The 23,529-nt window shown below is 36.1% G+C and overlaps 1 protein-coding gene across 5 annotated transcripts in view; it reads right to left on the bottom strand.

Moving 5' to 3' along the window:
- Positions 1-16,894: 16,894 nt before the first annotated feature.
- LOC111047809 (atypical protein kinase C) overlaps positions 16,895-23,529 on the bottom strand; it is a 224,044-nt gene continuing 217,409 nt past the window's right edge. For all 5 annotated transcript variants that reach the window (XM_039445058.1, XM_039445052.1, XM_039445043.1 and 2 more), the window contains exon 12: positions 16,895-21,754. In XM_039445058.1, the coding sequence (XP_039300992.1) occupies positions 21,710-21,754 (45 nt within the window). In that variant the 3' untranslated portion in view covers positions 16,895-21,709. The remainder of the gene's footprint in view (positions 21,755-23,529) is intronic.

The raw sequence follows: 23,529 nt of genomic DNA, 5'->3' as shown, positions 1-23,529 counted from the left end.
ATCTTTTGTATTTATTCTTTTTTAGGGATAATGGTGATATATATCATGGTTGAATCTAAAAAGAGTTTTATAGTTCTCAACTATTGGTTGTGATCGTATCTGGTATAGTTTCCTCTTCCTCATACAAATTAGTTGAGCCATTTTACTATGAGCAAAAGGTGATAAGCTGCTCTAGACTAGACTCACCTTTTTTGAAGCATTTGCTTCAAAAGTTGAGCAAATGCACTAGATTATTCATGCAATTTTGAGCAAAAGCTTTTACTCAGTTCAGTTCAGTTCAGTTCAGTTTCAGTTCTTCGCCACAGTCAATTGACCGGGGAATTGTCAAGTTTTATTATTAATCTCAATATCAAAATTTGATATAAATAAAAAAAATTATTTATTTATTTTTAATATAAATAATCTAATTGTCAAATCTTAATAGTTTATTTTCGCAAGTGCTGGAAAGTATGTTCCTCTGTGTATTCAGAAACTGCATAATATGGCCTTACAATCAAGTATTTTTTTAATTCTGAGACAAATAATTTTTTGCTCTCAATAGTTTTGAGATGTAGCGGGAGAAGGTTGAAGAATCGTGATCCTGTGCAAATTGGAGATCTTCGAAATTTATCTAGTCGGTGCCGAGTGATATTCATATTGGTCTTATTTCTTGTGTTGCAGCTATGTTGATTGCCTCTTAAAGGTGGATTTGAGTTTTTTGCTAGTATTATAGTTTCCAAGATGTATATAGATATTACTGTAAAAATTTTGTTTTCCAGAAACAGAGGCCTGCAGTGCTCAATTACATTCGTTTGAAAAATTGTTCTTATTGCCTTTTTTTGTATTCTAAGTATTTGGTCAAGACAGTTTTGGGGTGCAGCTCCCCAGGCAACAATCCCATATCGCAGGTGCGAAGTAAACAGCGAATAGTAAGCAGTTAGAGCCGTTTTTTCATCCGTAGTATTTCTTATTCGTCGTATCACATAAAGTGCTGAGGATAATTTCTTAGATAAGTAGTCGCAATGCTGTTTCCAGCTCAAGTTCTTATCGACCATCACACCAAGAAACTTAGTAGAGCCCACCGCCAGCATGCTGTCCTCTCTCAACTCCTCATCCTCTCTATTGCAGTTGTTTGGTGTGAAGTTGATGAGCGTTGTCTTTTCTTGTTGATATTGAGTTTCAGACTATTGCAGATTGATGTGGCTTCTTCAAATGCTAGGCTAACTCCACTATTGTTTGCTTTCTGATTGGTAGGTAAAATAATGGTAGTATCGTCAGCAAAAAGGATGCACGTTTTGTTTTCTGTAAGTAGCTCTGGGAAATCATTAATATAAATAAGGAAAAAAAGAGGTCCTAAGATTGACCCCTGAGGTACTCCCCTAGTGACTTTCTTCATAGATGAGTGGATGTTTTGTAAGCTTGTTTCGTTCTGGTATAATATGTCCACGTATTGAAATCTCTCAGAGAAATAATTCTGGATCCAACGTAAGGCCAGTTCGCTTATGTTGAGCTGTCTGAGCTTAGAGATCAGTATATTTTGGTCAAGATTATCGAAAGCTTTTTGGAGGTCCAGAAATAGTCCTGATGCTATCCTTTTATCCTCCCAGATCTCATTTATTGTGCTGCATAAGTCGGCTAAAGCTGTGCTAGTACTCCGCCCCTTCCTAAACCCATGTTGGAAACTTGTTATCAGTTTATTATTCTCCAGATGGTTGACTAACTGATCGTAAACTGTTCGTTCCAGAAGTTTTGATACAATGGGCAGGTTGGCTATCGGCCTATAATTGTTAGGATCTTGTTTGTCTCCCTTTTTGTGTGTGGGATGTACCTTGGCTATCTTTAATTTCGTGGGTAAGGCTGCTTGACTAAGAGAAGAATTTATAATATGTAATATGGGCTTGATTATTTCTTTTTTACAGTATCTTATCATCCTTCCCGATAACTCGTCAAATCCAGTTGAGTTATTTGATTTAAGTCTATTGAAAAGAATGTCCAAATGAGACTGTGTAATTCTTTTGAATGTTAAGAGAGCTGGTATGTTTTTGTTTGGAACTATTTGAGTACTATTCTGTTGGTTAGGATGAGGGTTTGGTGTTGTAAACTGTTCATTGAAAATATTACTGATCAAGTGTGGATCCATAATTTGATTGCCCTTGTCAACAAGGCTGATGTTTTTGGAATGACTGCACTGCTTGTTCCGCTCTTTATTTACATGTTTCCAAATTGCTTTCGTTTTATTATCAGACTGCATGATTTTGATTATGGCATGTTGTTTTCTTCTCTTTTTCACTTCCATATCATAGATTTGTTTAGATTCTTGGTACTTTATTTTATCATTAGTTAATCCTGTAAGTGTATATCTGTCTTGGTCTTGTTTTAAATGAGCTTTCAATTGGATAATTTTGCTGTCCCAAAATATGGCTTTCTTAGTTGTATTAATCTTTTTTGATATCCTGGGCATAATCTGGTCAAGAGAATTGCGCATTATCCTTAAAATTGCGCATTATACTTTTGAGCAAATGCTCAAACTATTTTTTTGATGAGCATGAGCAAAAGGTTTTGCTCACGTTTATTCATAGAAAATGAAGCAAATGCTTCATATTTTAGAAGTATAAGCAAAAGCTCAACTTTATTCATATGGGCCAATATATCAGTGTCAGATAAAAATTACAACTTACTTCAGTTTAATTGAAAACTATAATCTTTGCTCTCATGAATATCATCTTGTAAATAAGATTCTCATGCATACATCTAGCTAGAGAATATTATTGTGAAGTTTCTCATTTTTGCTCTTGTATTGAAACTTGTCTGAGTCGCTACAATAGAGTTGAATGATGTCTAAAAAGAGGGAAAATCGGAGTTTTTTGAGACTTGGCTCTCGACTCGAGGACAATGAGACCGATCGGCGACAGAAATTCGATTTCGCTCCATAGAAATGTCTCGATTGTCGTGTGAGTGAAGCCGGCAGAAACGAGGAGAAGGGAATGCTGCAAGTTGAATGGAGGAAATGTCAGAAAAGGAATGGAATGGAAAGTGTACAGGAAGCGATGCTGGCGAATTTTGAGAGCACCTAGACACCGAAAATGAGAAGACTAACTGCAATGGAAAGGTGTAGAGGTAGTGCTAGTGCTAGAGGAAGGGGATGAGGAAGATGCGGAGGTGGAGGAGCAGGAGAAAGATAAAGAAGTAGAATAAAGAAGGAGGAGAAAGGGGAAGAGTAGGAGAAGGAAGAGGGGAGGAGAAAGAGGAGGAGCGGGAGAAGTAGGAGAAGAAGGATGAAGAAGAAAAAGTAGAGAAGGCGGAATAGGTGAAGGGGGGATGTTTAGGAAAAAAAGTCGCAGAATAGAAATCAGAAAGTATGAGTTGGTGAAGTCAGAGGTGGTTTGGAAGAGTTTTGAAGAAGAAAATGAGAAGCAGGAGAAAGATGAAAAAGTAGAATAAAGATGAGGAGGAGAAAGGGGAAGAGTAGGAGAAGGATGAGGAGGAGGACAAAGAGGAGGAACAGGAGAAGTAGAAGAAGGACGGGTAGGAGAAGAAGGGCGAATAAGAAAAGGTAGAGATGGAGGAATAGGTGAAGGAGGATGTTAAGGAGAAAAAGTCGCAGAAAAGGAATCAGAAAGTATGAGTTGGTGAAGTCAGAGGTAGAATGGAAGAGTTATGAAGAGGAAAATGAGGAGAAGGAGAAGAATGAGAAGAGAGAAAAAGAATAAGACAAAAACGAATAAAAATGAAAATCGACTATGTAGATAGGACACGGAGAAGAAGATGATGGATAAAAACAGAATGGAGGAAATGTAAAAAATAATTGAACTCAGAAAACTCCGTAGAAAATTAGAAAGTCGAAGACAGAGAAAAAGATGGAAAAAAGAGGTGATAGCTGTGAAGAAGATTAAGAATCAAATCATGGAGAAAGAGAAAAAAGAGGGAAGAAAAAAGAGCGATGGGGAGAAAATGAGAGAGAACAACAAAAATAAAAGGAACAAGAAAGCGAGAAAGAATAAAAGAGTAATGAGGCGAAAAGGGTGAGAAATGGGTAAAGCAAGTATGGTGCTGATGTCCGGGTGTCACGAAGACAAGGCAACGCGAAATAAGGCAGCAGGATGTTTAAAGTCGCAATAAGAAAGACGATAATAAAGAAGGAGGCAAGTAGTTAGAAGATATGAATGGGGGGGTCTCCTAGTCGCGACATTAGGGCTGCTATCTCGCCCTATTCACCCCCCCCTCCACCACTCACCCATGTCCGGGCCAACATGATAAACGGCCCTACCCCTCTCCTCGTCATCCCTAAATTCAGTCATTATTGTTGGGACACAATTATGAATGTTGACCTTCTTTCCCCCATTTAACCTACAGACAATCATTTTTCATACACCCTCTTTCAAGTAGGCGTGAAAAACCTGACAAAATATGCATTGCTGTCGCTTAGATTTATGCCAATTTAGAAAATAATGTGACTCGGCACAACTACTGTAATTTATCTCTGACAACTGGCAATCCTGATCTCACCTGATTAGAAGTGATTCCGATTAAACATAATTATTTTTCTCACGAGTCTTTCTTCAAGAAGTTGCTTATTTTTAGTATGACAATTTGCCCTATTATATATTCATTTTGAAGAAGAATAATGTAGTAAGAGAACTATAGTTTTGAGATTACGTTTCTCAATATATGATTAGCCTATTAGTCAACCTGAGTTCATCTGTATATCATTTTCTACATATATGATATATAATCACTTTCAACAAAGTTGAATGTGGAGCATTTATGTGAATGATAGATGAACATGGGATTTTGGAATTGGTGATAAAGTTTGAGAGTGGTGGAATTACTTTGCCTTAATCGTATTTATGAATTCTATGGCATAACATATTTTATTCCAAATAAATAATTCTACTCCACTAATTTTCTATTCTGAGCTGGATTATGAACTGAGCATTTCTCATTCCATTCAGATTTGTAAGGTAATAAGCAGTCAAAATGCCTTGAAGCTCTATAGAAAGAATTGGTGCATAATGTAATGGGTGCTTTCAGAAATGGATTGTCACACGCATATGCGAGTTGAAACCCCTGATGCGTGGAACCTGATGCGTTGATCGTTATCTAGTGTAGAATGTGATTTTGATGAAGTGAACCCCATTTCGTTTTAATTTTGCAGAGTTCACAGCATTGTAGCAATCTATCGTTGTGATGCTATCAGCGTGTTACGTTGCACCGTGCTGGGAGATAACAGCGAATATTGTTAATGGCCAGTGTTAATAGGAAACGCACTCTCGTCGCGTTTTGCTGTTAATCGAGCTCCATTCAGTTAAAGCTAGGATTACAAATATAATCGCTTCAATAAAATAGGAAAGCTTCTACCTTTATGCTAATCGCTGACTACAGCAAAACCAGAATTTCCCGCTAGTAGTTCCACGAGACTGTTCCCTTTGTGCACTATCATTTCATATTTCAATTTAATCCATGAAAAATATAGTATGGTGGTGAATCAACATGATAATTCCATAATAATAGTACAATATATAAATAAATTAATCCTATAATACACCAACATAACTCCATAAAAATAGTACAATTATTATTAATCCTGTAATAATTGTCACTTCTACTAAATCATCACTGGAAATCTATAATTAAGGAAGGTAGGAAAAAAGCTTATATGAACTATTTTTATCGCGTTTCACATTTCAAGTATTTGTTCGTGCATATCGAGCTTGTTGAGTGTTACCCAGATGCGCCGGAGGAGCTCGAAACCAGGAGGCCTAGTGCAAAAGAAATAGCTCTCCGGTATTGCGGAGGGCACCTCCTCTCTCCATCTTCTGTTCAGAGAGAACCTCTCATCTCTCAATTGCTCTGCCATCCTGACCGCTGGCCTTCTGGACTTCAGCTCCCTTCTATATAAATCCAGAATGTCCTGATGGATTGAGAGTAGATGATTGGACGAAATCCTTTCATAGAGCCGAAGGAGAGGCCTACCTGGGCGAGGCTAACGACTTCACTGCAGCCAGTCCCCTGACAATACACTATATTTCATCCCTCGGCGTGCACTTATAAAAGTGTGAAATTTTAAAAATTTGACAAAAAAAATGCCATACGCTAAATAAATAAATAATCGAGCTTGTATCTCCTGTACGATATCGCGCCGGTGTGAACCCCGTCGTAGAATTTAGAAACAGGACCTCTGAGATATAAGACTTAATAAATAACCTTAATTTTAACTTTTTGTAGAGTTTAGATAAAGGTGAAGATTTGAACTTGGTTTCTCCCTGTCTCTAAACATGCTGACTCAAAGTAATATAATAGAATGAGTGTTGGGAATGACTTCTTCAATTGTTTCTGATGGTTTCTCCTTGTTTCTAATCATGCTGAATCAAAGAATAAATATAATAAAATGAGTGTTGGAAATACTGTTACTTACATAATATACACGTACGTTTTGATTCAATTGAACTTGGTGAATTCTTTTTGAGATAAGGAGGAGAACCCTTTTTTATTTGAAACGTTTAAAATCAAAGCTGTTTTGAAAAGGAGTGAATGGAAAGGGAAACTGAAAAGCTATTTGCAAGATGCAGGCTGGTAATGGTCGGTTTTAGCCACTAATGACTACTGAATCCAGCATCCAGCAACCCACTTCTGGTTTCAATGTGTTTGGAAAATGTTGTGAAGTTCTTTCAGCTTCCATGACGTTGGAAACTAGGATCACACAAGATAATCAGCTTCAAATTATAAGATTCAACCCACATGAAGTTTTAAAAAAATTAACTTACCCATTTCTCCCAGCGAAAAGACAAATTCAATTCGTTAATGGGAGTTATTGGTTCATCAACACTCCCATAAAAATATCAAGCTATCCAAGAACATCTAGCTTCTCGTAGTAATGCTAAGGCTGACCCTTAACGATAGGACATACATGATTAACATGTGTGTACACACACATGTTAATCATGCATGTTTTGTGATCAGCGAGAGGTTTCTAAGATAGAATAAACAACCAATAACAATAAATAGGCCACTGAAAAATTACAAATTATAAAGTTACAAAATAATTCAACTAAATACAACAGCGAAGAAACAATAAACAACAAAATATCGAAGATACAGAAAACTAACCACAAGAATTTTTGATGGAACCCTTTCGCTGTGATGACACAACAATGTATGACAACATGTGTGTACACACATATGCATGTCCCACCGTCAGTGGCCAGTCTAATTCATACGGATTTATCATTACATGCAAATGCGTCGACCAACGAGCGATAGGTGAATAGCCGATTGGAAAGATTGACTTTGCTGGCGTTGTGCAAGTATTTATGGTGAGTGTGTGGTGAACACTCGCCTCTGTTGTGGTTCGCACCTAGCAGCAGTGAATTTATCGTGCGTGGTTGCCAGCTTATATCAGTCGACACACTTTCCGGCTACTTTGACAACCTCTCTTCCACCCTTCCCGCTCTCCTGGTGAACCCTTCCCCTCCACCTGGTGAACCCTTCCCATCCACCTGGTAAACCCTACCCCTCTACCTGTTAAACCCTTTCCCTGGCTTGTCACTTTGGTATTGTACAATCGGCAGGGTGGTTGAGGATACAACAAAATGCACCTATACGCTCGGCAGCCTATTGACTGGTGCTGCCCCACTTGGGCTGGGCTGGCCTGCCTTATCGACGCTGGCAGCTGACACAGGAAACCGACGCTTGTTGCCGGAAAGCAGCGCCGTCAATATTGGCAAGTGGCGAGACCGCATCGATTTGATTGGAATTCGGTAACGAGTATAGGCTCGTTCCTCGTTCTTTCTCTCCTGGAAGAATAATACTGTGATTGTATTACTAGGCTAATAATTTGCTGCTAGATGAATCTATGGAAATCGACTATAGTGTGTATTGGGACACCCCAATAACACCCTAATAGGTGTTTTCCAAACTAAAAACCTTCTACCCTGGATTGACTGTTGAAGTACGAATAGAACGTTCAGGTCGATTCAGCTTTCAGTGTAGGTGACGCTCACGATCGACTTTCATGTAACACAAACAAATTGTAAAGCATGGGAGTAAACAGTACAGTTGAGTCTCGATTGTGGCTATAAACGATGACATTCAAATGTTTTTATCATTAACAGCTGATTGGTGACATCGATCGGAACCGAAATCTACACCGCAACCGACTCGTTCTGTTCGCACCTTACTGAGAACACCTTTACTTTATTGGTGAGATCTATTAATTATGGCATCAGCTAATGAGAAGCATTGATGTTGATAGGAGTTTTTTGACTGTTTAAAGTGCTTATCTCGGCATGTCATAAGCTAGTCTAGCTATGTGAAGTTATAAATTCTACCCGGTATACTGAATTATTATCTTGTGGGATCCTCTTCTACTAATAAGATTGTCAGCAATATTAATAATTAATAGTGCCAGAGAATCCAGGGCAAACATTATGTTGTTCGGAGTATAAATCATAAATATGTGTTAGGCATAAGGCCCGCCGCAAAGTAGACCTACGCGAATCCACGAAAAGCAACCCACGTCGTGTGATGTTTAGTAAACCATTGCTAGGCTTCTCCAGACATCTGTGTAATGATAATAATACATGCAACGATTAATCCATTTGTCATCTAATTGATTATGAATAATTCTATAGCAATGGTTTACAAAACATCCCACGGCGTGGGTTGCTTTTCGTGGATTAGCGTGGGTCTACTTTGCGGCGGGCCTAAGGTGGTGTAAATATTCTATGGGATCTTTTGATTTCAAATCAAACTATTAATTAAGAATATAAGATTACTGGAGTTGGAAATGTCGAAATCTTTGATCATATCTTATGTTCTCCAAGCCTTTACCCGAGGCCTCATAAAAATTGATAAATTGTAGGATTCGATTCAACGTATCGTGGTGAAGTGGTTGTTCTAGTCAACGTCTAATAGGCCTAACTCATATAAGATAATATAAGTAGTGAGTGACATACCTAGATACTCTTGTTGGATGAGTCACTGCTTGAGTCAAGCTCCCATAATTAACTAAATAATTATTGACATGATCTAGTATCTAGTTACTAGTACCGCCGATATAGAGCATAAGAGAAGCCGACATGAAATGAGTTGATGGATTGGACAAAATGGAATGAGTCATTTTCTTGCATGATGCAATTGGATAAATAACAGACACAGTCTTATTTATTGTTGTCATCATTCCATTACCAGCCTAAATAATGTTCAAAATACATTAGATGAGTTTGCATGCTAATAAAGGAGCTTAATGAACGCGAAACGCGAACCATGTTAACAATTTCAGCAAAGTGAAACTCCGAAATACGATAAAATGTGCTCCAAAATTATATAGAATCATTTGTGAATGTTGTACATTGCGGCAGCGTTATTATGGAAATTGTCCTTTGTCAGTGAGCTTGTTGCGTTTTGCCACTGTAGACAGAACGGTCGGTGTTTCAGGGAAGACATGCAACTTTACATGCCTAGTTCCAGCTAATGTGATGATAACTGTTGAAATTGCCCTTCCATTTCGCATCTCTATGCAATTAGGTAATGAGACAGAACGTGGATTATTTTACCACCCACATTCGTCATGATAAGAGTTTATTGCTCTAGCTAGACTCTACGAAGTTATTCATTTCACTACCGTAATTGAAAACTCTGCTTTTAGAACATTGCATAGGAATACACCTCCTCTTTTTCAGAAATTGTGGCATATAGATTATAAGTCGAAAGGATTGTCGACCTCTCCGTTGAAATCCTTTTGGAAGACAATAATATTGAAAGAGACTATCGTTTTATATTAATGTCTATAATAGTAGAAATTGAAGTGCATGAATTAAGTGCATATTCTCGATCATTCAATGAAATGAACAACCCTCAGCAAGTTAAACAATTCGGGAATGTTTTAATTCTCGGAGATATAATCATTTTAATATGGCTGTTTTTACACTTTGTGGGCCGACACTCAGAATTGTCCTACAATTGGCTAATTCTCACCAAAAGCTGATTCTCAGCCAATCAGAGCACAATTCTGAGTGTCGGCTGACAAACGGTTGATGGATGCTGAATTTGATTAGGAAAATTTTGAAGATGTTTCAACCATGATAATTTTCCAAATTCATAAATGTACTCTATGCTCTAGTGAAGAGTGATTAGGATGTGAACATTATTTACGAGTAGATAGCGCAAGTGCAGCCCAGTAAGTCAACTAGAGCATTGAAGGTTTTAGTGGGTGAGCTGGAGTGAGGAGAGATGAGTGAGCGAGCGAGCCAACAGACAAAGAGAACAAAAGTGTCGAAATAGAAGAGAGGCCGGTCGGTAGTCTCCGCTTTTTGTGCCCTATCTTTCCAATTTCGCCGGCTGCAGAGGGATTTCTCAATTCAAAAGATTGCAGACGGGAGTAATCAAAATGACTGAAAGGGAAGACGAGCTGAAACTGGGGATTCCCTTCTCTGACGACCATTACCTCTCGAAAGAGTAAATAAGGCTGAGAGGATAAAGCGTGAGGACGCGGAGGCAAGTGGTTGGCATAGATCCCCGCCATCTAATTACTGTCCTCTTCCACTGCTAGATCCTGCCATTGTTTTCCTTTCACGTCCAATGGAAAGGCCACAAGCTGGCTGCTAGTTGCAATCATGTAGCACTGCACACCCAACGCTTCAGGCTCCATTCAACAAATTTCCTTCTTTCAATTTTTTCTTCTATAGCAATCTAGATTTGGGCGAAGTGAGTTGTAACTCTAACGCTGGTTTTTTGTCAGAATTTTATGAGGCCAGCTGGAATTTAGGATCTTGTTGGAAAAATGGGGTATTGCTATGTTCCACCTAATTTCTAGGTTGCACCTACAAATTCAAACATTCTATGTGGATATTATAACTTCAAATAAATTCACTTGCTAGTCTGGGCGCAAATGTCATGAAAAAGGCACTCCGTGGTAATTTTTGGGTAACAGCCGTGAAAGATGTCTCAATTTCTTTATTAGGTCTAGCATGATGATGATAAGTCGAAATCACAGGCACACACCTCAAAACAAGATGACCGCCAAAATTTCAAGGGTTTTGATATATCGCTTGTATTTCAATAACCGTACAAGATATTCAACCGTTTCTTGAACGAAAATATTTTAAAATTTTTCCTCTACAAACTTTGTTCTATGAAATTTTCTTCTGAAACGCATATTTCATTAGTTATAACCTTCAAAAGCCTTGAAGGTAGAGACTTAGAAATGGTATCAATCTCTTCTTATGACGTGCAGAAAGAAAATATCCAAAAGAGATTGCCATCAATCTCATTATATATTCTCTTTTTCAACATAATCACGAAGAGAGTGATAACATTTCGAAGTCTGTACCTTTAAGGAGCCATGAGTTACACGGTTTTCTAATTGTTAGGTTTGGCATATGGTGAAAAAGCGTGTTTTCCACTGCAAACAGTACTTTTCACTGTTTTTCCGATGACGCTCCAGCCGTGAAATAAGACTAACAGCCTTCAATCAGATTTCATTTTGAAGCTTTGGAAATATTCTACAATACTGTTCCAATAATACTAGTGTATGTCTACTGCGAATACATATACAGAGTGGAAAGTGAAATATTGTCCCCGAAAAATGTATGTTTCAAGTTTTTGAAGTTAAATTAATCATGAAAAAAGTAGTCCAAATGAGACGATTGCATTAAATAATATAGATTGGCAAATTCTAAACACTTTGGTGGTAAAATCGATCCGATATCTCTCACAATAACTGAATAGCAAGCGATATGAAAAATTCAGTCAATAATGACCGCCATCTTGAATTTTCTAATGATGTCAATATTTTCGTTGTTTCCATCATCAATATTCTTATTCGGCTTGTTGTAACGAAGAGATTGAGGCCATTTGCAAGTCTCTATCTTGAAGTAGTCATGAAAAGTCGATTTTATAGTTCGAGTATGTTACCTTATGCGTATGGAAAAACGTAACAGAAAAGCTGGAGAATACATTTATTGACATACAGCGCACGAAGATACATAATTTTAAAGCTGAAGAAACGATCTAAATTTCATGAATTTGAAATTACTCTCAATTCCTTGACAAAAAAAGTAAAAATGTAAAGAAATTAAAATATTTTATAAAAAAGTTGTTTGGGCTTTTGAAGGTTATAACTAATTAAATATGCATTTTAGAAGGAAATTTATAAAACAAGATTTGTAGAGCAAAATTTTTAGAACAGAATTTCGTTCGAATAACGATTGAATATCTTTAACAGTTATTGAAATACAATTGATATAGCATAACCCTAAAAATGTTGGCGGCCATTTTGTTTTCGAGGTGTTTGCCTGTGATTTCGACTCATCATCATCACTATCCTTATTATGTTAGACCTAACGAAAAAATTGAGACATCTTCCACGACTGTTACCCAAAAATGACCATGGGATGACATTTGCGCCCAGACTATGACTAGAATAACTTCTAATAAAATCACTCAAGGAAGAGCACAGAGGTACATCAGCTTCAAGAATGTTATGCAAGTTATTCAGTCTTATCTCAATGATTTATTGAAAGAAAACTGCTGTACAAAACTATTCTAAAAACTACTTAGAACAAATGTAAAAATTTATTCATACATCAATAGATTTAACTTACTATTTTAACGTGAAACAATATTTACATATTTGTTATTCATTTCTACAGGGCTCCTGGAGAGTTTCTTATATAGAATGATTACTAGTAACCTCGATTTTTTCTGAAAACACGACCGGTTTCACCCCGAAAAAATGTTTCGACTGGTATTGTCTTCAAAAATAAAGGGTAGGCTAGTAGTAATTATATGAACAACAATATTTAGACGTATATTATTCTGTATAGGAAAACAACAGAGAATAATGTATTGCGTCTCTTGGGAGGGGTATTAATCACTCTCGTTTTCAGGGAAGCTGGAGGAGAAACAATTTTTCTCGCACCTCCCACCTCTCCGCTGACTTCTTGCTGTTCGCCGTTTAATATTGCCCGTCTCAACTCACCCATACTTGCACAACTCCTAATCCTCAGCTTCGTCTGCTCTTTATTACGTGCTCCAGGTTTAATCATGTTGCGCCCTTCTATCTCTTCCTTCCCGCTCTCTCTCTCACCTTGTCAGCCCTCCTGCTTCGGTCCAATTGCTTCCTACTAGAAAGAGCTCAACAGCCGCACTCTCCCTCAGTTGCCAAGTCAGCTGAACCTCGGTGTCTATGGGTTGCAAACCTTTAGGAGATGAGTATTAAAACACTTCTTCCAGGAAACGACTCCTCACATTTCGAGGTAACAGAATTTTTATATTCTATTATTGAATGCTAGAAGGTTGCGTCATCATGTAGTTTGGAATTGCTCTCAATTCAGAATTTCGATGGAACTGACCTAGTATCATAAATAACTTGTTTCGTATTTTTTCTCGATTGGGAGAGGCAACGTTTATTTCAATAAATGGGGGAATCTTTATGAGAAATATGAAATCAACAATTTTATTTTTGGTGGTATGGATTTCAACATCTATTACGAAGTGCGATGAGTTGGTGAACTGACTTGGAGAACAAAAACCTTATTTGCTAGTTGCTGATTATGACTTAATGTCAGTTCCCTTACCAGGAAGTAACAACACTATGGATTAATAATACAAGTTAAAACTACCGGGAAACGGTTCAAGTTCATTTTGGAGTATTATTGCTTTTCCAAACGTCTTTATGAAAGTGGAATTAAAGCCAAAAATAGTGTTCTAATAAGCTGATAATAATATAAACAAGATGTTTTGGCTTTGAGAGCTCAGTCAAGACCCACTACTCATTATTTATTGAGCCTCTCAATCAGATGATGAGATAGTAGAGCTGTAAACAAGTGTTGGAAGAGCGACAAGTCACCCAACTTGTATGAATTATCAATAATTAAAATACTTTCTAAATAACAGATTATACATAAAACTTATTTGTTCTCACTTAAATTATCGTTTCTTCACTTCGTTCGTGTATTCCAACATTTTTGTTCTAGTTATACAATAAAACATTCAAAATAGAAGACTCACAAAGGATGTTTGACTTGTCTCTCAACAACATACTCTACTTGTCATCGCTGTGTCACAACTCGAACGGACTTGTGCAGTCACATGTCGACAAAGCACTGCTTCCTATTTGTGGCATTGTGTGACGACAAATAAACCCAACAAAACTGAACAAAATATGCACACACACACTTTCATATTTAGTAGCTGCAGGATTAACATTGCAGTGAACACGGTTTGTGAAGAAAGACTTGCAAAGTTATATTTAGCTTTACAAAGTGAAACGTCTACACAGGATTGACATTTATTACTGGCTGCCGAGAGCCGAAAGCGAGATTCTCTCTTCTCGTGATCTATCATCCGCATCAATCTCTTTTGAAGGGCAGAAACAGTGAGGGCACGGCGCATTCGAGGCTGGATGCTGCGTCTCCCTATCAACTCACCACTGCACTCCTCCTCCCTTCAAATAACTCGCATTCTAAAACAGCAGCTAACGACCACCTCTTTCCTTCTGACAGTGTTGGGTCGCTGCATCAAATATAAATTGCCCTGATTTGTTATAGAGTAACCGTATGGTGTACTATTTCCGCACAAAGAACGCACTTTGAAGTATGAAATTGACGAATTCATGCGTCATGTTGTGATCGTGAATTACAACACTCATTTACCACCATTACATGATGTTTCTCAACGTTTATTTCAATAAATGGGGGAATCTTTATGAGAAATATGAAATCAACAATTTTATTTTTGGTGGTATGGATTTCAACATCTATTACGAAGTGCGATGAGTTGGTGAACTGACTTGGTGAACAAAAACCTTATTTGCTGGTTGCTGATTATGACTTCATGTCAGTTCCCTTACCAGGAAGTAACAACACTATGGATTAATAATACAAGTTAAAACTACCGGGAAACGGTTCAAGTTCATTTTGTAGTATTATTGCTTTTCCAAACGTCTTTATGAAAGTGGAATTAGAGCCAAAAATAGTGTTCTAATAAGCTGATAATAATATAAAAAGATGTTTTGGCTTTGAGAGCTCAGTCAAGACCCACTACTCATTATTTATTGAGCCTCTCAATCAGATGATGAGATAGTAGAGCTGTAAACAAGTGTTGGAAGAGCGACAAGTCACCCAACTTGTATGAATTATCAATAATTAAAATACGTTCTAAATAACAGATTATACATAAAACTTATTTGTTCTCACTTAAATTATCGTTTCTTCACTTCGTTCGTGGATTCCAACATTTTTGTTCTAGTTATACAATAAAACATTCAAAATAGAAGACTCACAAAGGATGTTTGACTTGTCTCTCAACAACATACTCTACTTGTCATCGCTGTGTCACAACTCGAACGGACTTGTGCAGTCACATGTCGACAAAGCACTGCTTCCTATTTGTGGCATTGTGTGACGACAAATAAACCCAACAAAACTGAACAAAATATGCACACACACACTTTCATATTTAGTAGCTGCAGGATTAACATTGCAGTGAACACGGTTTGTGAAGAAAGACTTGCAAAGTTATATTTAGCTTTACAAAGTGAGACGTCTACACAGGATTGACATTTATTACTGGCTGCCGAGAGCCGAGAGCGAGATTCTCTCTTCTCGTGATCTATCATCCGCATCAATCTCTTTTGAAGGGCAGAAACAGTGAGGGTACGGCGCATTCGAGGCTGGATGCTGCGTCTCCCTATCAACTCACCACTGCACTCCTCCTCCCTTCAAATAACTCGCATTCTAAAACAGCAGCTAACGACCACCTCTTTCCTTCTGACATTGTTGGGTCGCTGCATCAAATATAAATTGCCCTGATTTGTTATAGAGTAACCGTATGGTGTACTATTTCCGCACAAAGAGCGCACTTTGAAGAATGAAATTGACGAATTCATGCGTCATGTTGTGATCGTGAATTACAACACTCATTTACCACCATTACATGATGTTTCTCAACATTTATTTCTCAGGAAAACAAAACTATCGTGAAATTTTCGGAAATATAGTATATATATTACGTCACTTGGACGGAAAGGGGCCTTTTGCAGGCTCGAATTTCATTCGAGCACTGCAAAAGACATTCACGTCCAAGTAACGTACTAAAATAGTTGAGAAATAGAAAACATTACCTGCTTGTGCTGAAGTTACTACTTGCATTCTATAAACATAACCTAGTTTACAAATTCCGAATCAGGAATTCTGCGAAAGTTGACAAAACCTTCACCTGGAGTGTTGAAGGTGGTTTTTTTTGCAGTTTTGCTGTTCCTTTCTCAGAACTAGGAAACATACTCGACTGTAAAGAAAACATGTGAGTAGAGTTTGCTTCAATGAGAATCATATGTTTATTTGTTCTGCATACAGCTGTTTACTGGCTTGATTTAATGCATGGAAAACAGCTGAGACTGAATGACTAAGACAAAAAAATGTTTTGTGATAGTTGAAAGACAAGACTAAAAATTCTCACTCATTTATTAACCTCAACCTACATTAGAAAATGTACTATGATCGAATAGGCTAAATAATTGAAGAATGTGCAGATTATTCGCATCAAACCCTGCATTTGCCCTTTATATTGATGGTTTCATTTCAATTACTGATTCCCCAGGTTCATGACCTCTTAATTTGTTGCTCTGTTTTCAGATGAGGTAATGAGAACGTCGAGCTTGTCCCATTTTTTATTGGTTTTTATTATGACTGTAAGCAGGGGAGATATAAGTCAGCGAAAGCCTTAACAATACTGAGAGTTCGTCGCTGAAATGATTCAATTAAATTATTGGTACATAGTATGACCCTTTATAAATGAATCCCGAATAAATGTGATACGAATACTTCAATCCACAACAGTACTTCAATAGGAATAGAAATTGTGAATCGGAGATTGGAAATGGGTTTAACGGAATTTATTGAGAGTAGAAGTAGAATTTTGTGAATAAAAGAGTTTACTGCATGACAGTAAGAGTTATACATAAAATAATGCCATATTATAAAAATTATACTAAAATGAACTACAAGAATCAATCTGAAAATTAAATTAAGTATAAGTATAGCCAGGGGGAAATGATAAAGATAGTCTAGGTGTATAATACTGGACTAAGCCAATTAAATTAAGGTGCAAAGAATAATAGAAACTTATATTAAAATTAAATAAGAATTATTTATAAATAAGCTGGCGGCAACCAAATCAACATGTTACTAAAAAACCCCTTGCGACTAAACTATTATGAAAATAAACTTGTAAATCTTTTAAATATAGTGATAGTAGCTGAAAATTAGATTGAAAATATGATTTGGCAAAGTTGCATGAATGAAATAATAAATTAGCAGGTTTGGTAATAGCTTTTTAGTATAGAGAATTTTAATCAAGTAAATACTGAGAAAATAGTATCAAAGTAAGAAAAGCAAAGATTAGAGTTATCAGGAATAGACAATAATTGCAAATAATTCAATTGCCAGTGGTTCTTGGAATTATTAATTAATGTAGCTTGTACTACGAGTATCAACATGTAATTTTAACAAGAAAATGGTTTAATACTGTGTAACTCATAAAGGAAAATCACATTAATGTACTCGTGTGTGAATTTAAATGACATTCATAAAATACAGATCTATGAGCTCATCTTATTACATTGTGTTAAAAATTTCAATACTCCCTGATAGTTAATGAGAGAGTAAAATAAAATATTTGAAATAACCTTGAAATATTCAACTGAAACTCATTTTTTCAATAATTACAATCAATTGCTCCAAGTTAACAGGATAATATTTTATAAACTTAATCGAAAGAGAAACATCATATAAACTTTTGGAAAACATCAATAATTAACTAGCGTAAAGACCTTGAATCCTACAAGAAGAAAAAGCATATTTATATTAGTTCATTGTCAAGTGAACATTACGATTCTATAATTTAGAAGTTTATACAAACAGTCATTTCAATATAGTGGAATAATCAATAAATAGAATTTATAAAATTTCAACAATTTATGAAAGTTCTTCAAACATAATATCATTTGCTGAATTCAAAGATCCAAGTAAGTCTTGATATCTTGACATTCACAGCTAACTAAATTTCAACAATAGAATAATGGAATGCATTCGGAATTATCACAAACAAAACCAACAAGGGAATGGAATGTAAAGAGCAGTAAAAAGTATTTTTTCGATAATTTGCTTGAAGAAAATTGTTTTCGAAAATAATGGAACATGATCTGCACTCCTCTTACCCCGAGAACCATAAGTTCTGGGATAGCATCAAATAGTTGTTATCTTAGATATTATCCTATCTTTCCTAGTATTAAATATTCCAATTTGCATTACTTTACATATCTAATCAATCTTTATTTACAATTTTCCAGACTACAATTTGAAATAGATGCAAACCAACAAATTTACAGTGCGAATCCTATAAATTTAACCGATAGAGGTGCATCAATATTCTTTTTCAATTTGATTCTAAACTAAGAAATGAGTTCCGGTAATGTTGATGATCGATTATAAGCTAGAATACTGGTTATTGAAGGCTCCCTAGTGTACAGTAAATATGTATTAGAATCTTCATATTATTATATTTATTCTAAGTACTGCTTTCATATAATAACTATAGTTATTCTGTTACAATACAGACACAACAGCAGCTTCAATATACTCTTTATATATAAATATTTACTGTTACATATTTTTAATATGTTCATCTTATTTCATGGCTATTTAAGAATATGTTTAACTCATATACAATAACTTCTTAACTTTCCAAATTGTTACTCATCACAGCTATTTAGTAAAAATCAAGGAAGATACTAACGGTAAATTCACGTGGTGCAATTTGTCCGATTTTAAATTATTTTTCAATAGTTTGAATAACTGTACATTAGAAAATAATATAATGATAGAGACTTTATATTAATAACAAATGAACAAAAACAGTACTCCCTGTTGATTCCAGTTTCTGGAATTGAATGATTCAGTTGGAGTATGAGAATTCAAAGATTACAATAATATGCTACCCATTCACTATGCAAAACAAACCGGATGATAAACAAGAAAGAATGAATAAAATTTGATCAATATTAATGTGTCTCTAAATCGTAGTTCATTAACGGCTATTTCGATAATAACAACTATAGAAAAAACTAATATAACTGTGAACGTGAAACGACAATTTGTAAATAAAGATGATAAAGGACTAAAATCAATAGAAACCTGACAATTATTGTCACCACAGAGTTTTACCGGCTACAGAATGAGTTGAGCATATCTTCAGTTCAAACTTGCTTTTATACTATCTTCCAAAATATTTCATTTTATTTCGAGGGAGAAATTCGCCTTCAACCCCAATTTACCATTCCAGTTTCCAGGTACATCAAGAATATCGAGCGGTTGAGAATCTAAATTTTTCCACTTTCTCATCATTGTTATTATTATTATTTTAGTTATGATTTTATGGAATACAATTTGAAAACAATGAAGTAATACGTTTTGAAATATTATTTCTTATGTATTCGTTTGGGATACGCAAGTACTGAGAAACATTAGAAAATACATGTTTCCTAACAAAATATTTTCAAAAATTTAGTATAGTATCTCACTTGGATAGTAATCAATATTGTGATATCTATTTCAAAATGGAACTTCGGTTGGAGTTCCTCGTCAAAACAAAGAAAATATATATGACTTGCATAATATGATACAATATTATTAATGGAAGTATTTTTTTATCAGTTTTTGTTGATTGTAAGTTTCAATAGGTATTTTTAAAACGCCTGGAAACTGGAATTTCTATAATAAATTATTAGATAGCAAATGTTGTTAGGCCTGAAGTGAAACTACCATTACAGGCAATACAAAATTAGTGAACCCTCAAAGACTGAACCGAATAATATCACAAAATTTAAAATTCAAAAAGACGTAGTGCAATAAAAATATTTTCTCCAATGAATATATTCGAACCAAAATGTATGTACACAGTTATGAGTAAAATTTTATATCCAAAATAGCGAAGTCAAAAGATAGGAATCAAATTAGTTTATCATACAATTGACTGAGCAATATATTGTTTCACATCGTATCAACGCAGTCCAGTGACTGAGCTAAGATGCACTGTAAGCCTATCAGTCACCGATAGAAAGCTTCAAAATTAACCATATTCAATTTGAAAATTAAAGAAAGTACCTACTGTATATTCTCAACTGAAAGGGAAATATGCTAGAGTATGGAATGTCTAAAAATACTATAATTATCATTAGATAATATAGGGAGTCCCTATTGATTTATTCAATCCTCCTTCGATCGCACTAATCCCAACTAAATCTATTGAAAAAATATTCGGTATTACATAGTTGAACGATGTAAGTTGATCTAATCAAATTCATATCTACAATTTACTTTTTAATTTAGTATTTTTACATTAATTATTAATATGTTGTTCAAGAATCGTAGAGTGATTGGTTGATAGTTATGTTGGCAGCAGCTGATGGCACTCGTGATATCAATTAAACCATAAAACATTAAAATTCTTGCAAGAAGTCATTAATAGAAAAATACTGTATTTAGAACTATTTTTTAAGATTCCCTTTAAACTAATTCAAAAACTTCGAAGCTAATTAAAATCAACATTAAAATCTTCATTAAAAAATACAGGTTGAGTGAAAGTTTAACGGAAATAAAATACTGAATTACTAAGATAAATGGACTACTTGGATTAGAAAGACCTATGAACTTTTGCAAATGATATAATAATGAACCTATCAGAATAGAATGGGATAATAAAACTAGAAGTAAATTTTGTTGAAACGAATAAAGGTTTTTCTAGAAAAGTAGATCCTATTTTACTACATTTATCTCTGTATTTAAGGACCAAGTCATATTCATTAGGAATGTAAAATACTGGAGAATGGAATTAGATAAAACGGAACAATCTTATCATGATTGGAACTACTAGATCAGTTACTGTGGCTAGACTGTTACCGCTGTATATTTACTGTTTAGTTAACTGCTTCATGGTAACAATCAACATACGATTGAAAATTTGACTGTAATCCAGTTGTACAGAAGCTGAAGAGAATCGCTCCTAATTATAGGAGTTTGAAGGATGAATTAATAATACAACTAGTGTAAGAGAGATGTTGTCAAATGGATTCAAAACGAAACCTGCTCCGTCTCCATTGAAACAGCTTCCAGAATTCACGATTTTTTTAAGGGACACAAATTGACAGTGAGATTTCAGAAAATTCAAGATCTCTTGAATGAACAAAATATGAAAAATAAATTTATGATTATTGCAAGAGTTTTCACTAATATACAGTTCCAAAGTAGTTATTTGATGGAAACAGCTTTCCCAAGTTATAATGTTTTCAAGAGGGAAATAAGACTACTAGTTGAAAAGAGCTTCAAACAAATTTTCTCTCAATAGATTCTACGATCGAAAGACAAGGTTAATGGGGAGCCAAATGAGTGAACAAATACTAGTAGTGGCTTAGAATACTGGTTAGATGCGATGAGCTGCTACTTATTGAGAGAGTGGTGTGAGAGAGAGAGAGAGTTTGGTTGGGGGTGACTGCTGCAGTTAGCGCAGAGGCAGACAGAACATGTGATGAAGGATGCCGCCGCGCGATGGCGGTCGCTCCTGTTCGTCCGGCGACGACCGATCCTCTATGTCGAACAGGTCGTCGAAATGGCGGCACCCCCATTCGTGACGTCACACACAGTCCTCCAGCGACATCAGCAGCGGGTTCACGTACTCAAAGCCCTCGAACTCCGACTGGTCGATCTTCTCTATCACCCGTCTGCAACACACAACCAGACAACACTCTTATATTATTACCGAACATAAGGGAAAATTAGTGAATTACATGAAAAATTGTGTGAAATACATACTGAACATTTTTCATCTAGTTTTGTGAATATCGTGGATACCTGGAGATTCTTCAACAGAAGCGATACCAATCTAACAAAGATCGATGATTATAGACTACTTTCATTCACGCACTTCTACTGTGGGCTCACACTTTAATCTTATCGAAGAGGGTGGAGCGTAGGATTGGTAGTAAAGAGCAAACTTAGGGGGAATCCTGTAAAAAATTCGAGAAACTGATATAACTTGTTAAATCACAATGAGATGTTGATAATAAGAATGCGTTGAGAGTTTCTAGCTCAATGAATTTTAAAAAGTGATGGTCGTTTATGGGTCTCTTCACACTTAGCTACGCTACGCTGAAATACGTCCCCATCTACCAATGTTAAGTCCACAAGCGAAGCTTAGCTTTCAATTTTGTGGGATAGGACGGCTACGTGTTCCGAAAACGTACTTCAGTGTGAAGAGACCCTACAAGCAATACGCTTCACAAAATGCTCTCGACTCAATCAGATGATGACGAAGTTTTCATGAGATAAGGACTTGGAAAATGAATTAGAATTTTTCATAATTGTTTCAAATTTTTAGAACGTTGAATTCGAACTTTTTATGATTGTTTCAAATTTTTAGAACGTTGGATTCGAGCTTATCATGATTGTTTCAAATTTTTAGAACGTTGGGATTTTCTTTAGTTTAGCTTTAGGATTGATCAAATGGTAAACTATTTTTGAATAATATACGGTACATTCAACTCAAGGACAATGCAATTCTAAATTACAAGTCACAATATGGAAAAAAACAAGTTGAGATCTGGAGCAGTTCCAGTGAATATTGATTTCAATCATTTTCAAACATCTTATCCACAAAACTTTCTCGAATGAACTCCCCCTCAATGAAGATCTCCTTCACATTGAAATGAATCTTCCGTCAATGCAGCTTGATGCTCATTAGTTATTCGTGCACAATGTAACTGGAGCATCACTATTTAGCGGTGAAGTGACGAGTATCTATGAAACTTGTAAACAAGTCGATCAGAACGTAATGCGCGAATTTGATACGTAACTGGTATCGAATGGAATCGCTCTCTGATGTTGGAGGAAAAATGACAGTGGGGTTGAGACAGAGGGAGAAGGATATTGGATGCAAACGAGCATAATGAGCGAGATGGGTCGGTAATAGCTGCAGCAGTAGGAGGCGAACGACTAGAGACGCACGCTAATTTGGATGATAATCCGGTTGATCGAAACCGAACGACGCCGCCGATTCGGGAGGGGAGGGGCACCCAAGAACGCTCAAAGTTCGATAAATCAAAATGCGATTTGCGCACCGGAACAGAAGAACAAGAAGAAGGATATTAGAACGACGACGGTCTGAGGGAGGATGGAACCTCCTAAGAAAAGGCAAAATAGAATCCCATTTCCTACAGACAACCGGCCTCCTATCTACCATGCTCCACCCATCATCTTTTTGCCCTACTGCATGTTTATTCGCCATACTTTTCTCTTTCGTCTTACTCTTCCTCCATTCAAATTCCTGTATTCCATCCACTGGTACTGGTGCCTTCCGGCTGCACTCGCGGCAGCTTCCTATTTGCTTCGAAACGCACCTCATTTGGACTCCAAATTCGGATTCTCTCCTCACACAAACCTCATCACCAACGCACAATTCTCCACAAATAACTTACAATATCAAAAATTATTATTTTTG

This window comes from Nilaparvata lugens, chromosome 1, assembly GCF_014356525.2.
Source record: "Nilaparvata lugens isolate BPH chromosome 1, ASM1435652v1, whole genome shotgun sequence".
NCBI lineage: Eukaryota > Metazoa > Arthropoda > Insecta > Hemiptera > Delphacidae > Nilaparvata > Nilaparvata lugens.
The sequence above is the reverse complement of the archived record's forward strand: the minus strand, read 5'-3'. Positions and strand labels throughout refer to the sequence as shown.